This window comes from Caloenas nicobarica, chromosome Z (genome assembly GCF_036013445.1).
Source record: "Caloenas nicobarica isolate bCalNic1 chromosome Z, bCalNic1.hap1, whole genome shotgun sequence".
Classification (NCBI taxonomy): Eukaryota; Metazoa; Chordata; class Aves; order Columbiformes; family Columbidae; genus Caloenas; species Caloenas nicobarica.
The window spans coordinates 79165656-79182634 of NC_088284.1; the positions used below are offsets into that span (position 1 = coordinate 79165656).

The 16979-nt window shown below is 36.7% G+C and overlaps 1 protein-coding gene across 2 annotated transcripts in view; it reads right to left on the reverse strand.

Moving 5' to 3' along the window:
* EDIL3 (EGF like repeats and discoidin domains 3) overlaps positions 1 to 16979 on the reverse strand; it is a 259148-nt gene that overhangs the window by 141780 nt on the left and 100389 nt on the right. Inside the window, exon 3 of one of the 2 annotated variants that reach the window (XM_065656135.1) lies at positions 10929 to 10958. The exons of the other annotated variant lie outside the window; for it this stretch is intronic. Coding sequence (XP_065512207.1) covers positions 10929 to 10958 — 30 coding nt within the window. The remainder of the gene's footprint in view (positions 1 to 10928; positions 10959 to 16979) is intronic. 2 annotated transcript variants of the gene reach the window in all.

Below are 16979 nucleotides of genomic sequence, written 5' to 3' on the forward strand. Positions count from 1 at the left end.
CAGTCAAACCAGCACAGCAATGCAGGAAGAAACTCATTTGGATGGTAACTGGACATCACATCAGTAGCTGATGAGACAGAGATTCATAATAAGAAAGACTAGATGGAAGAAAATGACTCACCTCAGCTCTATTTTAAACCCTGTGCTCGATCCTCCAGGGCACTTAATTCCATTTGCAGATAATCCCATTATCTGTCAGTTTTAACACTTCCTGGTCTTTGATGCACCACAAATCCACAGCAATGTAATAGTATTATGCATATCCGTGATAACAATTGATAAAATACTGCTGCTTCAGACATGAAGAAAAACACACGTGCCTGAATGCCTGTTCATTTCGCCTATCAGCTGGTTCAATAAAATATGCTACTTGTATCTACAAACAGTTCCTCGTTATAGCCTTTCTGCAACCTATGCAACCTACATCAGAATCCTAAAAGTCACATCTTTCCTTGATTATAAAATCAGTTGCAAAGGGGAGTGAATTAAACAGAAGTACCATATTCTTTCAGCTCAGGCATGCTCTCTGCTCCTTTGCCACATGCCTGTGAGTTTTTCTTGGCACTTCCTTCTTACTTGCTTTAGCAGCTATCCAACCTGCTTAAGCCTAGGCACATCTATAAGTTCTTTAATACCCTTACATAATATGGTATGAATTACTCAAAAGGTAAAACAAGGATTCTGGTAGTAAGAATAATTTTTTTATTGTGCAAGATTACCAAGAACCAGCATAGATTACCAAGAATCACAGTACACTTTTGTTTGTTTACTTGCTTTTTACTAAACAAGAGTTATGGATAAAAATATGTGTATTTATTTAAAAACAAGATATACAAAGTGAAAGGAATGCTTACTAGAACAGCAGATTTGCAAGATAAATGATTGAACTTATCCTTACTGTTAAAGGCTCTCCTTGGCTCTTTCAGCATATCAGCCAACTTGTAAAAATGTAGAAATTATGCTTTAGAGTCATTCCTAGGAAAGTTATTAGAGAATAATATTTCCCATTCATTCTGTTATTAAACATCATAGCATGGGAAGCAATAATAATAACACAGTGGGGCAATTTGTTCTTGGTTTTAATCTTAAAATATATTTTTGCTTTCCTTCCTTCTCTTGCTTATTACACCAAAAAACCTAGGAGTGGACAGTACATAGTGTGAGCCTGCAACACTTACACTTTTCTATTGCTTTGTATTACGATTAATTTTTCTACTGTTTTGTTATCTATTGATTTCACAATACTCTCAAATTAAGGCTTTTCTGGTACCCTTCCTCCAACATGACACTGGTGCATTACAATCATACCAATAGTACATAGTACTTGTAAAATTCATACTGGTTAACTTTGCTCAGAATTTACAAATGTTATCTTGAAGTAGTCAGCACCAAGCATGTACAACTTATACCTCAAAGATCATTAGATTTCAGGAAACCTTATGACAGCAACTTTTATTTATTTTTTATAACTATAATTATTTGAAGCCTGATCTTTATAAACTTGCATCAGTGCAGTTATACATGGATTTAGCTTTTTGTAGGCTCAAAATCTTTGAAGCACAGAACATTAAATGTGCTAAATGTATATCCTGGAAGGAGATATCCTAAGTGAATATGAAGAAAAATGAATGACAACATAAATCAACAGCTTTACAAGGTGAGGTCCTAAAACCTCAGGAGAATAATCATAAATGTGTGCATACTTATATGTGAATACACACCACGATTCTGGGCTACATAACATCAAGGTCCACTTGTGGGTCTTTCCTATACTAACCAGAAAAAGGGATTTACTTAAATTCAGAGTTTCTCCCTAATTGACATGAGCTATGTACACTCCTTCTGTAGTAAATGAAGAAAATGGAAGGAATAACTACTTTCTTTGTTTTAAATATCTAACTTACTGAAATGACTTGTCCTCCACAGGTTTCTGTTTCTTTTCTTTGACTGCAAAATGGACCTAGATTGAACTCTTCACTCTTTGAAAGGAAATCAGCATGAGATGACATCTACCCATACTGTTTCTGCACTGATGTCCAAAATGACTACTGCCCAAATAGTCTTGGCACAATTTAGTGTCAAATGCACAACTGCCAGCAGTCACGATTTCAGATTCATACGTATGCAAGAACTGACTCTCATAATATATGTGACACCACTAAAACTTTACACTAATGAATATTATTTGGCTTACAAGAATTGTCATGGAATGATCTGGTTCGTTGCCCATACAAACTATACTTAGCATCTTTAACAGCACGCTTACTTTATAGCCCTTAACTTTGCTATCATGTACTATCTTTCTACAGGATCAGTCATCCTGCAAATGGGTCATTATTCAATACTTCTTTATCCTCCTGAATAAATATGTAATCCAAAGCCTTTCTAACTAAAAACCACTTAAATTTGCACTGAACAGAAAATGAGTAAAATATCTTCCTCAGTACTCTTATATTTTCACTGCCAATCCAGTGTTTTAAAGATGGTCATAAGACAGCTTAAAATGAAAATAGGCACAAAATAAGCCTCTTTGGGATGCTATTTTTAACAGAGCCTTTTTCATCAGGCTTTTTAACCTCCTTTCAAATCCTGAACCAACCAGTACTCCTCCTTGTTTTACTTTCATTGTTGTTTTTTTTTTTTTTTTTTTTTTTCCTTTTTTTTCCCCTTTCCATGCATTTAATGCCTGGATTGAAATCTTTGACTGCTTTAATGCAATTTAATTACAGTAGCTCACAAAAAATGAGACACTTCTTTTTTCTTTGCTATAGCTTTCACTACATATTTCCACCAAATTCCCCTTCCCACTGACAGCACGCATGTCACTACATGGCAAGTCAGATCAAGGAGCTGAACCAAATGAACACTAACTATATCAGGGAAATTGCATTAGGGAAGAGGATACTTTCAGCTGGAACAGCCACATGATGCAGCTGTACATGATGTAGCTGTACAATTGTCAGGACAAGCCCAAAAGAGAGAGTAAGAAAGCAGGAGTAAGTTGGAAGAAGAAATTAGAAATAGATGGCCTGCATGAAGGAGACAACTCTTCCAGCAGCAGAGAACCCAACATGGATAATCCCACTGCAGCCTTTCCCTTTGTGTGCACATATTTGGCTCCGCTCACTCTGTGCCCACGTACAATTCATTAATCTCATTTCTTTGCCTGTAAACTCCCTTCTCCCTCTGCAATTTCTTGTCTCAGTTTCCGTCACTTCTCAGATGAAAATCTGTCTGCTCTAACAGGAGAGGATTTTGTTATCTGTTCTCTGCCATGGTTAGTCTTTTGCCATATTTTCTCCTGCGCTTCAGCTCTACTTCTTGGAAGTACAGACAACACAAAGAGCAATAGAGTACACTGAGATCTCCGGAGCAACAAGAACAGTAGTTTCATAGAATCATAGAAAAGTTTAGGTTGAAAGGGACCTTCCAAGCTCATCCAGTGCCACCCCTGCCATGAGCAGGGACATCTTCACCAGCTCAGGTTGCTCAGAGCCCCGTCCAGCCTGGCCTGGGATGTCTCCAGGGATGGGGCATCCACCACCTCTCTGGGCAACCTGGGACAAGGTCTCACCACCCTCATTGTGAAAAATTTCTTCTTCATGTCTAGCCTGAATCTCCCCTCCTTTAGGTTGCAACCATCACCTTTTGTCCTATTGCAACAGGCCCTGCTAAAAAGCCTGTCCTCATCTTTCTTATCTGCCTCTTTTAAGTATTGAAAGGCCGCAACAGGGTTCACCCTGCTGTCTCAAATCACCTCCTGGTCCTCCATGTGCCTTAGCACAGCTTCTAGGAAGATCTGTTCCACGATCTTCCCAGGCACAGAGGTGTGGCCGACAGGTCAGCAGTTCTTGCACTCCTCCTTTCTACCCTTTCTAAAAATAGGTTTGTTCTTCTTCGTCATGTTTGTTCTTGCTCCATCTTCAGAGGTTGAAGCAATCAGTATAAAATGATAATTTTTGACTATTTTATTCGCATAACCCTGTCTTAACTGCTAGCTCTGATCTTTGTATTTTTCCAAGCAAAGTCTAGGCAGCTGCAAAGCTTCTTCTTGGGGAATATTCCTTACTAGACAGAAAAGCACCAAAATAAAGCTATCCTGTTTATGCAGACCTGGTATCAGCAGACAGTGCTGACATTGCTGGAGCCTGAGACAAAGGTGTTGTCTTTCCCTTCCAGGGTGACATCTCCATCTGTTCTGCTCCCTGCTCTCCTTGCTACAGAGATGCATTGGTAGTTGTCATGGCAGACTTGATTTCATCCACTTTCAGACAGCAGCACAAACTGCTGGCTTCCTTAAAACTGACTTCTCAACTTTGTTAGGTTAGGACCTGCCTCTGCTAATGGAGTGTGAACTAGGCCTAACTCCTTGGCTCACTCTGTGGACTTTTCCATGGCAGTAAGAAAAGCAACCTCTGATACTTCACTGTGAAATTGCTTGTCCCAGCTCTGGAGTATTGGTGCAGACAGGTTTCTCAGTAGAACAGCTTTGAGAATAAAAAGGAGCAGCAGAACACCATTTTTCCTTAACCTCATTATGAGAAACAGTGAAGCGATTTGAGCTGACTTCAGCCTGAGGCAGATGGGAAATTTCTGTCTCAAGTTCAGGTGAGAGAGTGATAAGCAACCAAAAGAAAATGTTCATGACATAAAGCAATAGCTGGTTTAAGGGACACTATGTGATCTTCCACTTCCACTTTTATTGGTATATGGTGATGAAGGTTGTATAGTCACCACAAATATCACTCTTTATGCAGATTATTTAAAAATTTTGCCCATGTATGATTTTCTCAGATAGTTGCAGGCACTGCAGGCTAATCTCAGCCTTTTAGCACCCTTTCTGTCTAATCCTGAAAAGAAGCAAGCAATTTTGCCAAACTGAGCTGTTTTTATGATATATGGACAAACATTCACTAAGGGATAGTCTGAAAATACTAATTAATTTCCATTCTTGACCTAAGCAAGATTTTCAGCTTTTAAATGTTACAGCCTACTCTAATAGCCTTCAGTGCCACCTGGAATCTAGAGCTATTTCCACTGCATAAGCCTCATTTACATCAGAATAAGGTTCAACATGACCTTTCTATAATGTTCTGATTTAGTCTACATTTTTCTTGGAGTATATGTAAAAGTAATTAACAAGTTAGCTTCAGGCACTGAAAAGTAAAATATGCATTTCAAGAAGAAAAACAAAAGGAATTAGTACAAATGCGTAAACCAAGTTAAGCGAGAGAGTAAATCTCTATTACAAACCCTGAGGGAACAGCAATTCCTTTACCTTAGAATGAAATGGAAAGATGCTTTTCCTCTTCAAAATGTGTGAAACAGAATAGCTTTGCGTTCCACAGCAAAATTATTGTGCCCCAAAAGGCAGCCTGAGGGAATGCTCTCACAAAACAACACTTAGCATGCTGCTGTACAGCAGGCAGTAAATTGAAGTCCTTGAGACTACACTAGATGCATCTTTGAGGTTTTGAGGGTGAGAAAGTAAGAAGATTAAATGTCTCCTGAACTTTTTGGAAAGTTTTATTTCAATAAGCTAGGGAAATGTGTTTATTTTCTTTTTTTCTTTTCTGATCATCATTAAAGCAGTTACAATTTGAACTTCTTGCAATCATTAGGACATTATTTTCAGGAAGAAGAGATACCTTTTGTGAAAACTAATTTCATACCCACAATCAGGTAAGTATTTTTAGGTGAAAGATATAGTACAGCTAGAATATAAGGATACAAGGATAATCCCTGTGTAAATACTAATCTCAGTAAGATCTCAAGTGTTTTCCATTTGAACTCATAATGTAGTTCTCTGAGGATCAACAACAGGTTGCCAGCACTTTAACCAACTGGTTATCTTCTGCTCTTTGATGAGCAGTGCAACACCAAAAGGTAAAGGCATTTGCTGACATGATGGAAAGAAAGACAATGAAAAAGTGGTTACAATATTCCTCTGTCCAAACAAAAGACCTATCTAAAATTTCAGTCACAAAATCACGGAATGGTTTTGTTTGGAAGAGACCTTTAAAGATCATCTAGCTCAAACTCCCTGTCATGCACAGGGACACGTTCAACTAGATCAGGTTGCTCAAATTCCCACCCAACCTGACCTTGAACACTGCCAGGGATGGGGCATCCGCAGCTTCTCTGTGAAGCCTGTGTCAGGGCCTCACCACCCTCATCATGAAAAATTTCTTTCTTATGTTCAGTCTGAATCTGCCTACGTTCTAAACTAATATCAAACTATTATAATCTATCTAATATAAAGCTACCTAAGATGGTGCTGACTAGAACCTTCCTACCTTCCACCATAAATAGTTATGAAAAGTCAAAATCTTAAAAATTTGATTTATGAATTTACCTCAAAATAGACTGGAACAAGAGAAAACTCGGGATTTTAATTATTTTATGTCTACTGTTTTAAATCTATGGAAAACGATAATTCAGTGAATTTTTAGATGCAGGGGTATGTAGAGCAAGCAAAAGCACTTATTTTTTTTCAAAAAATGTGGCTCATATTTTTACAATACAAATTCTATTCTGTTTGTTTGTTTAAGCTCACCATGTCCCATAAACAATTATTTCTGAAGAACCAGTAATTTCACCAGAAAATTGAAAAAAAAATCTACTTATAGCTAACACAAGACTGCATACTTTTTTAAAATCTAAACTTCAGTAATGTTTAGCACGTAGGCCTGGGAAATAGTATTGTTTTGCCCCTTTGATTAAATAGAAAAAGAAATTCTAATTTCATTCTCGATCACAGGTCAACTAAAAGCATATAACTTTCACAAAATGCTCAAATAATGTTTATAATCCTCACAAAATTAATGTATTAGCTGCAACTTGTAGTACTTCATATTCTTTAATAAGTATTGTTTGGAAAAATATTATGTTGCCTTCTAGTTAATCTCATCTTTCCTCCCCTGCAGTGGTAACACTAAACACACTCTCTTACCTCAGAGTGTTTAGAAGACAATCATAAGATACTTTTAACAGTTTTGAATGCTAACTGATGACTACTGGACCTTGCAGCTGGAAGCGTGTGCACACCTCCTCCCCAACACCACTGGATCAGCACTAGAATCAGGAGGTTAATTACACTCCACTAAGATAAATGTCACAAACTTGAGGAAACTTGCTGCTTTTTTTGAGAAGCACAAAATCTGGTGGCTGATAGAACTTGCTTTCTGCCTGAACAAGGTGCATCCCACTGAAATTACTGTGACACACTCTTGGTGACTGCAAGAGGCTTCAGGTGCAATTTCTATTTATTTTTCAGCACCCCTGCATCCTTCAGACTGCATGACTGCCTTTATGCTCTGAGGAAGAGGTATCTGCCTGAGGCAGAACACACAGCTTTGTAATGTCAATACAATCAGAGAAATGAGTTGTATTAAAACAATCGCCTAAGAACGCACTCATTTGTTACTTTCAAAGCAAGAACAGCATCTGGTCATACCTTAAAACAAAATCAATAAAACCCAAAAATTATAAAGATTCTGAAGAGATACTATTGCTTATTAAATTTTAAGACATAAATTAATCTTAGGTAAAGCATAATTGCACTTTATCCATAGATTTTCCCCTGGAAAATCTAGAACAAGTAATATCTTTATAATGAAGTTTTAGAAATTGCTTAATTTTCACATGCATGCCCTTCATCACTAAATTTGAAACTTTTTTCCTGCTCTTAATGCAAATGTCTGGTTTTGAGTTTCACCCCACCTCAGGAGCGACATAGTACACTTTTTATTAAAATCTGTATTGAGCTTCTAGGCTGCACTTCCACTGCACCTAATTTGAGCTCCAATCTAGAAAACACATGCTTAAACACATGACACAAAGACAATAGGTTTACTATGCATCGACTATTCAAATACTAACTTCGTACTTCACCACTTTGATGAGGAAGATCCAAAACAACCTGCGTACACCTGTGCAGAAAATTACTGTTTCATCTTATGGAATTTCTAAAAAATTGTCTCCATATTAAATATAGCTTATTTTGATCATAGTCATATTCCATGCAAATGTAGAGTTGAGTTATACTCTATTAATATCCAGCAGAACAGTTTAAGATCCAAAGTTTGTTACTCAAAGCAAAGACTGAAACTGTTTTCCCAGAGGTGGAAATTTTCATTTGAATAGAAAAACAAAACAAAAACAAAACCAGCATTCTGGGCCTGGAGAAGTTTAGTCAAATTAAACCTGGCAAAAAAGCTTCAAATTAATCAAAATATTTCCCAAGAAAACATTTCTTTCAAAAATGATTCCAGAAGAATATTACCATGTGAAGTATCAATGTCCTAGAAACAGATTAAATACTAGAAAGTATTACTGCTTCATTAATTAGCTTAATTTTGCAGATATTTAGTCATGTTCTCTTGTAATATAATTTCTGAGCAGTTGAGATTTATTTGCACAAATGTTTACGAATATGTTGTCTCATATTGGAAATCTACCATTTACCATTTATGCCAGAGGCATTGTTAATCTGTCTAAAGCAAAGAACAAAAACACTCTGGTGCTGTATATTTGTGTACTTCTAGCTGTTGATTTGTCTGTGTGGGAATATCTATCTGTATTGCTGTATCAGTGGGTCTCTCACATGTATACTTTCACTGCAAATGGCATTCTCTCATGCAGTAACAAACATGAAAAGGTCACCATTCTTTCCATTAAGAGTTTTCAAGCAGAAAGTTAAACTGGTATAGCTGATTACTGCATAACTAATTGTGGCACATTTTTAGATGCCAACAAACCCTGAAACTATAACGATAAAAACGATGCCTAAAAATTAGGTGCAGCTCACTTAACCAACGAGTAAGTAGATGATTTCCGTTTGAAACATATCTGATCAAGTCTTGCGGGAAATATTTGAAAAAATACTGGTGTAAAAAATGTTATTGGTAATGAGTGAATTAAAAAAAATTATGTACATTTAGGAATATCCTGTGATGGAGCAATGCTCACAGATGTTCATTATAAATTATTGGCTGAGCTTTGTTGAACAGAAGAATTATGTGGGGAAATAAACAAAGCAATGATAGTAGGGCCGAGTAAAAGAAAGCAGTCAGAAGTTATTAAAACCAAAAAATTTAAATGAATACAGAAGCAAATCATGTCACCTGACACTCCAAAAGGCAAGGGCTCCCGAGGAGTAGAATAAAGAATCTGCAGACTTTCATGAAATTATTGAAATTTCAGCTGGTAAGTCGAACAGAGACCTGTAGTGGAGCCCATATAGCTGACTTATAAATTCCATTTCCTCTATTTAGCTATTGTCAGCTGATGCATCTGGTTAGCTTGGCCAGCTCACAGTTATAGGCTTTCACAAAAACGGTGGTGATGTTCAAAATGCAAAGAGGGAGGCCATATCTTCGTGAGACAATCCACTGGTTGCACCAGGAGTGATGGTTTTACAATGCACAACCCTAGCAAGATTGTCTTGAACATTACCGCAGTGTATCCGTATATGATTCTAAACTCTGTTTCTACAAAATGTGCATACTGAAACTAATTCCATAAAGGAAAAAAAAGGTGTTGTTGTTTTTTTTTTCTTTCTCATCTAAAAAAAAAAAATAAAAAAAAATAAAAAAAATCTGGTTTTGTAACTGATACTTCTATTGAACAGCTGCATTAGGTTTCTATTAAGATATTTTCCATTAACATTTCAAGACTGACAGATCTCTCAAGAAACAGTTGAAGGTTGATGCTTAATAATTTTTACATATACTCCTCAGGAGTGTGTTAGTACTCTACAGTTCCTTCTCAAACTCTTCCTTTGTTTCTCAGTTCATATATTTCTCAGTTTTTTCTCACCTCAGTCATGCTTTCTTTCCATTCCACTACTATCTTCATGTTAAAAGCTCTCTTTTCCTTCTTTCTGTGTTCAGTGCTAGTCTTAACTATTCTCCTCCTCTCACATTCTACTCTAGGCTTGTTCTCCATCCTTTCATTTATTATTCTCCACCGTACCCTAATGACTTATATTGCTCCCAAGTTGTAGGTTAGTGTTGTAAACAGTGTTCAATCCTTTCTTGCCATCTTTTCTTCATTCACTTTCCTTACCTTTTCTCCTTTGGTCCTCTGGAGACTTTTACTTCTTTTAACAAGCCACTATAAAGTGACTCCCTACCCATTTGATGTTTTAGCTCACTGAGTTTATACAACTCAATGCCATTTCAAATATGTTAAGCTGTTTAGCGGCATTTTTCTTTGGTACGTTGTCTTCTTTTTCTTTAAATACTCCCAAGCTAATGGATTGCCAATTAATTAGAAATAGTTAATCTTTGCAATAGAATAAACACTACGTGTTTGTGTCTCTTGGGGAGCTCCTAAACTAATTTTTATGACTGTGTTGTTAATGGTTCTCACTACTTGGCAGCCTGTCAACGGAAATAAAAGTTCGCTGAGCAGATATTCAGGCCATAGTCTGCAGAATGTTTTCTTTGAGCAGGATGTTTCTGCACCTGCTGTCCTTCCCTTCCTTCACTGCTTGTTCCCAGGCTGCACTGTCTTTAAGCATGCCAGTTTTGGGGGTCATGCGGATGATTGAGCTTCGCCAGCATAAAGAGAGATAAAAAGCTAGAATAAACTATTTTTTGAACTCCTGATTGCTTTTGACCTGGTTTCTTGTGTGAAGTCCAATGTGCCAGCTTAAAAAAAGGAAGAAGCAAAAAGGAAGGCACATGTGGCAAATAAGATTTTAAACTACTACTGGAGGAGTGTACCTCCTACTGACTCCAAATTAAGGGTGGGGGGGAAAAAGAAAAAAGAGGAGGGGGAGCAAACAGAAGAGAAAAGAACCCAACACTGATATGGCTATTTAGTATGTGTTATACCCAAAATAAACCAGGTTAAAATGATTTTAGAGAAAGCAGTGAATGAATGGTTACCACAATGCAGATGTAATCATAAATTATTCATACCTGCTGAAGTTGGTTCCTCTTCAATCGAGGCTGTGCAAAAAGGGAGTAGGGGTGGGGACAGGGAAGGGGAAGGAAAGAGAAGAGAGAGAGAGAAATATAGATGAAGAAATCCATATAGTCTTAACTGTTATATTATTTGCATTTTCTTAATATATGAGCAATAAGACATCATGAAAAACTTTAGGCTAAATAGTTTGATCAATGTGAATAACAGATCTTAGTGGAGAACTAAACTAAAATGAGTTAAGATCTTCGCTTACATTTAAAATGTTACACTCATAACCTTTATCTCTAATTTAGCTGGTGAGACAGGCCCAATACTGCAATAGTAATGCTCAACAGAAGAGTTTGTGTCAAATTCTGTGCAGTCAAATTCACTGCCAGCTGTTGCAGCACTAAAAAGCAGCAGTTCTTAAGGTAAAGCCTTCTAAAAAATCGACCACAGGGCCCAAGTATTTGGTAATCTAATGAAGGCTGTTGTCTGATGACACAACTCAGCCAGATGCTGATTAGCTGTTAATGAGAGGCACGTTCCACACGTTTTTCCCATCACGCCACCCCCCGCCCCTTCTGTTTCCTTCACTTTCCCCCAACTTACTGCTGGTAATAATGAATTAATGATCCTGAAATTAAGTAGTTAGGGAGCAAAAATGGTGGTTTGGGGGTTTGTTTTTTTGTTTTGGGAGGGAAGCAAGGATGGGTAGTTGCCCACTGGACTCTTCACTCCAGATGTTTAGTGTCTGAGGAAAGCAATAGAAATTCATATCTTCATAGTAGACCATTTCCCTTTCGGTGATAGATAACCATTAAATTGCCTTGAATCACCATCAGAAAGCACCTTTGACTGTAGACTATCTATTACCCATTCATTCAAAATAACGAAACAGATGGATTCACAGTAAAACTGTATTTTAAAAGTACATCAGTGACCTAGTTCTTCATCTCCTTGCAGTCAGTATGTTTTTTATACACATGCATCACAAAAATGGTCTTCTCACACTCTTGCAAAATTTTCCATGACAGAAAAAGTAGCAATCAAGTGTTTCTCACTTGGATATTCTAAAAGCACGTAGAAACCTGAGAGGATTCTCCATAAATGTGATATAGAGACCCTCTTAAGATACTAAACACAGATATTCTTACTTTCATTTTTTCTCTTTTAAGGAGTCTTTTCTACTAGGTGAAATGGAAGCTCCTGTTTGATTTCTTGCAGAATCAGTTCCATAAAACAATGCTCCTACAGCCACAGCAAACATTGATCCTCCCTGAAGGCTGCAGAGGTTGCATTTGGCATGTATAAAGTTTTCAAACATTTTCTCAAAGATCAGTGCCATGCTTGGTAAATTGACTTATTTGCCTTCAACATCACTCCATGTATTATGCTGGGAGAAATTAGGAAAGGAGCAGGCAGATCTTTCCTCTTTTTAGTGAAACTTTGTCAGAGATAGCAGAGACCTTTTCAACAGACACTAACTGCATTTGAGACCAGTGAAAAAACTTGGTTAATTCAGTACAATATTCTATATGTGACTGTATGTGACAATTAATGCTGGACATATGAGGTATTTCTAATTGCAGAGTAGCATGGTGTCCTTTTGGAGGCTGTCAAATTCAATCAATAGAAAATAATGAATTACTGTCTGAAGCACCAGCCAACCATCTTGTCTTGAACTAACGTTTCCTGAGGTAACTAGGTGATTTTTCTTTATACAGCTTAGTGTTCAGATAAACAATTAAGACATTACAAGAAGAGACATTACGAAACACAATCCTCATTGGCCTGAATCAGGTATTTAACAGGTTAACTCTTCCCTTTTGTAACTTCTCATTTGGTGTCTAGATGTGTACTTTGAAACTAGATTAATCCCTTGTGAGGTGTACATATGTAAAGATCACATGAAGATTTTAAATATTGCAATAACATATGCTTTTACTGAATAATTTCTGAATTTAAATTAAATGTGTTTGTAAGAGTCCAATGAAAGAAAGAAGGGAAAATACCACTCTATTGGTTTTAAATTGAACTAATCAGATACATGATTAGTTCAATAACGACATGGCAGCTGATTCCAGAAAAAAAAAAACCTGAGTATTGAAACCTTAAGAAAAACAGAATCAGAAGTAAAGAAATAAACTACAAAACCAAGTCAATCAAGCATGTTGTAATTTCTCAAGGTACCAATGGCAGAGAGGACTACACAAATAGAATAGAACATGAAAGTTAGTTAGAAGTTCCATTACTATATTTTACAAGTGCCAAAATCTGTACTAGCTGCAAGCTCAACTATTGCTTGAGCAACAAATAATTAAAATACTAGTGACTGTGCATTGAATCTGGTTAAACAAAATCATCAATTACACAAAGAATATTAATTCCAGTAACTTTTTTTTGAGATTGCTATGTGAATAACATTTTTAGACTTAATTACTGGGATGAATACCAGCATTAGCAATTCAAAACTAGATTCTGTTATTACTCTGATGGTTGTTTCAGTGGAATCGCTCTGCACTTAGGTACAAGTCTAAACAAAATCGGAGAGCTGAATCTCAGCTGAAATAAATTACTCAGATGACAAGACAGCTATGCCAATAACATTACTTTCCTGTTTATTTAATTAATTTTGACTATTTGATTGCTGTTTTAGGCTCCTTCAGGAATAGACTATGTTGATTCTTGTCTGGGTTATACTAGAGTTAGTGAGAACTGCTTCTGTAAAATGCAAAAGACCTATTTCTACTTGTCAATACTGTATTTCTCAACCTTCAACAGAAATTACAGATGCATATTAATAATACATATGAAGATACAGATATGAACCCATTTGTACTTAATGCATACTTTTTTTAAAAATCAAATGAACTTAATCTCTTGCTATATGTGCCAGGACTTCTTTCACCCCTCATAGCTTGATAGACCATGTTTAAAAAACAGCCTTTAATAAACTATTGAATACTCAAAGAATAGACTATTTTTTACTTTATCATACCAGCTCAAATGCAATGTCAGCACTCTGCTTTCCACTTGTTAAATAAAAGCACTAAATTACTGCACCAAAAATTTCCTAAACAACACTACATTCTTTTTTCCATCAGCAGTGATTTAAAACTTGAAGTTATTTTAAAATGCTGTTTATACAGTGACTCATCTCCACGGTAATTATCTGTAATTTACTTTCTTTACTTATTTCAGAGGGGTGGAGAGGGAGTAAGCTGGAATTGCCTTGCTCAACTGAGCTGGCACAAGCTGGTGACTCACTACGCTGAATGGTGGATCACCATAAGTCTGGGTTTCTCCTTCCAACTTCAGAGCAGCAAGACTAGCACAGAGGGGCCAGGTATTTGACATAAAAGCCCCCAAAACACTCACAGACATCCCCAAGTCATGGTCTGATAACAGCATCGCGTGACTTTGAACTGTAAACTACTCTGCAGCCTTAAAGCATTTTCAAGAACATTTTTCTTCTTTTAATACATCATTGACAAAATATCATAAGACATGTGGCAGAACAAACATTAGTTTTTATTTCCTTAGAGAAAATCTGATGTTCAGTTGGGAAAACTTAATCATGCTTTCCTTAGGGGTGGATAACTGCATGATATTAGTCAGGAGTGGAAAAAACTAGAAGACATGGGCAAATTTGGAAAGCATATACCGGAATACATATTGTCCACAATATATTAGCTTAAGAAAGATAATGTAAGAAGACAATGCTTGGACAGTATCTAAATACCTATGCCAAACTTCTGATTGTTTCTGTTACAATGGTAGAAGCCTTGAGAGGTCTGGGAAAAATCTGAACTTTGAAGCATAGGTAACTTGAGGGAGGTAGGTTCAGTGTAACACTGTGCTATACTGCATTATGTATTATGACACAATGCACTAGTTTTGTGTTTATATTAAGGCTTGTGTTAATTTTATATTAATGTGAAATATGTTCGCCTTTCACATTCCAATAAAACGTAAGACTTATGTATAAATAATAGACTTAGATATATGACATTATCTGCATGGATGGCTATGGAAGCGCTCTACAAAATTATCCAAATGAACATCTGTGAACAGTAGGATCCAAAAGCAAATAACATTTTCTGATTGCAATGCCAAAAATAAATTATGTTGTGCTCAGCATCAAAACTCAGGATCTCAGAGGACCTGCATGCTATGAAGACTGACTGACTGACTTCCCAAAAACTCAGCATCAGTCAGTAAGAATGTTATATTAATGCTCAGGTGTTTCATTGAAATTATGCGCTTAAGAAGTCTACCTTTTCACCCGCTCCACATTAGGCAGACTTCAGTTCATTTTTTCAATGAACTGGCTCGATCTTCTTTAGTTCTCAACCTGGCCCTGTGGGCAGTATTGGCACGACTGGTGAGGCAAACCATCCTCAAGCAGAGATACAAACCTTGTTCCCACCCAAGCCCCCATTGAATTCAAACTCATTCCATCCCATATCGTCAGGTTAAATATGCTAAAAACACCTCCAAGTCATAGATCAGGTGTTTAATGCTGTCTCACCAACTAACCCAACCAACTTGACTTGCTGCCATTGCAACAAGTCATATAAATAATTGTCACCCCTAGTTATAAAGAGGAGGAGTAAATCCTAACAAAACCAGACTGTTTTCAAGATGTGTGAATCTGATGAATCTGGAAAATGCACCATGAATTGGTGCTGGTCAAAGATACATCTGTTAGTGTGAGTAAGAGGTTGTTATCTCACAGTTGTACAGTGAGGTTACATTTGTTCTGTTACGGTGTGTTAATTGTAATTGTATTACTGGGACACTAGCACATCCTTCACCATTCACAGGCCCTTAGGAGCAGCAGAGCCTCCTTCTAGCTTCAGATGGCTAAATTGTGTTTGCAGCTATTTTTGTAAATTAAACAAAGCAAAACAAGAAGGAAGACACCAGTCCACTCCTTAGTGCATGCCAGCGATGACTCACTATGAACTGATAGAACTCTGATTGGCTGACAGATGCTTAATGGAAAAGAAAGTTATTAATTAAGAAACCCTAGAAATGCCTGTGGCACTTAACAGAGGAAACCTGTCACTCTTCATGGGTTTACATCCACTTAAGCACATAAAGCCTATGAAAACCATACTCTTTCTTCTCTTCATTATTTTATTTCAAGAATTAAATTGCTAATAAAAAAAGGCTATCTGAGCAAAATTTCAGGTATTATTAAAATCTAGAATACTAGCGCCTTAAAATGACATTGTTAGAAAACCCAATAAAGGTGGCTAATTCATTCTCACTAGTCTTCCTTTTTTGCTAAGTATCAGGGCCTGGCACTGAATGAGAATGTGTTTCAATATGAAACAGAAGATTTTTTTAAATTAAATTCTATATTTTGCAGAAGACAAGATTAAACAGTGATTTTTGTGTTTAGTGCCTTTATATTCAAAACTTTGTGGAACAAGGCAGTCAATGGAATGCCTACTGAGCCTCTTATTTGGCAGGATGTTCTTCTTAAGGAAAACAGCATAAAAAGATTTAGTTTTAAAACAATTACTCAGTTCTTAGTCAGCTGCAGTTCTTGCCAAGGTTTCAAGTGCTGCCAAAGGCACAACGGTACTTAAAGCTGTAATTCTGAAACCAGGAGTAGTCTGTCATGACTTGAAAGATCACAAAATTTTACACACACACACACTGCCATATGCAGTCTTGAGTAGATGTGCGTGTTCCAAAAGAGCAAGGAATGTAATCAGAAAATATCCTAGTACTTTTATGTACAAAAACAAGTGTATTCAAATAGCTGAATGACTAAAATAGTAAATCAGTCTACAGTAGTATTGGCTTCTTTAAATTTCAAGCAGCGTTCTCCAATATCTAAATGCATAATCTTAAAATTAAATACTAAAAAAGGCTATAAAATTTAGTTATGGTTAAGCAGGTATCTGCTAGTGTCTATTACACTTATGGATACAAAAGTCTACCCAGGATGTCCCCATAGTTACACACAGAAAGCCTTGCCTTGCAAGACAAACAATTTCATATTTTCATATTTCAGTCACTTGTCTGAAGCTTTTTCACTTGACTGG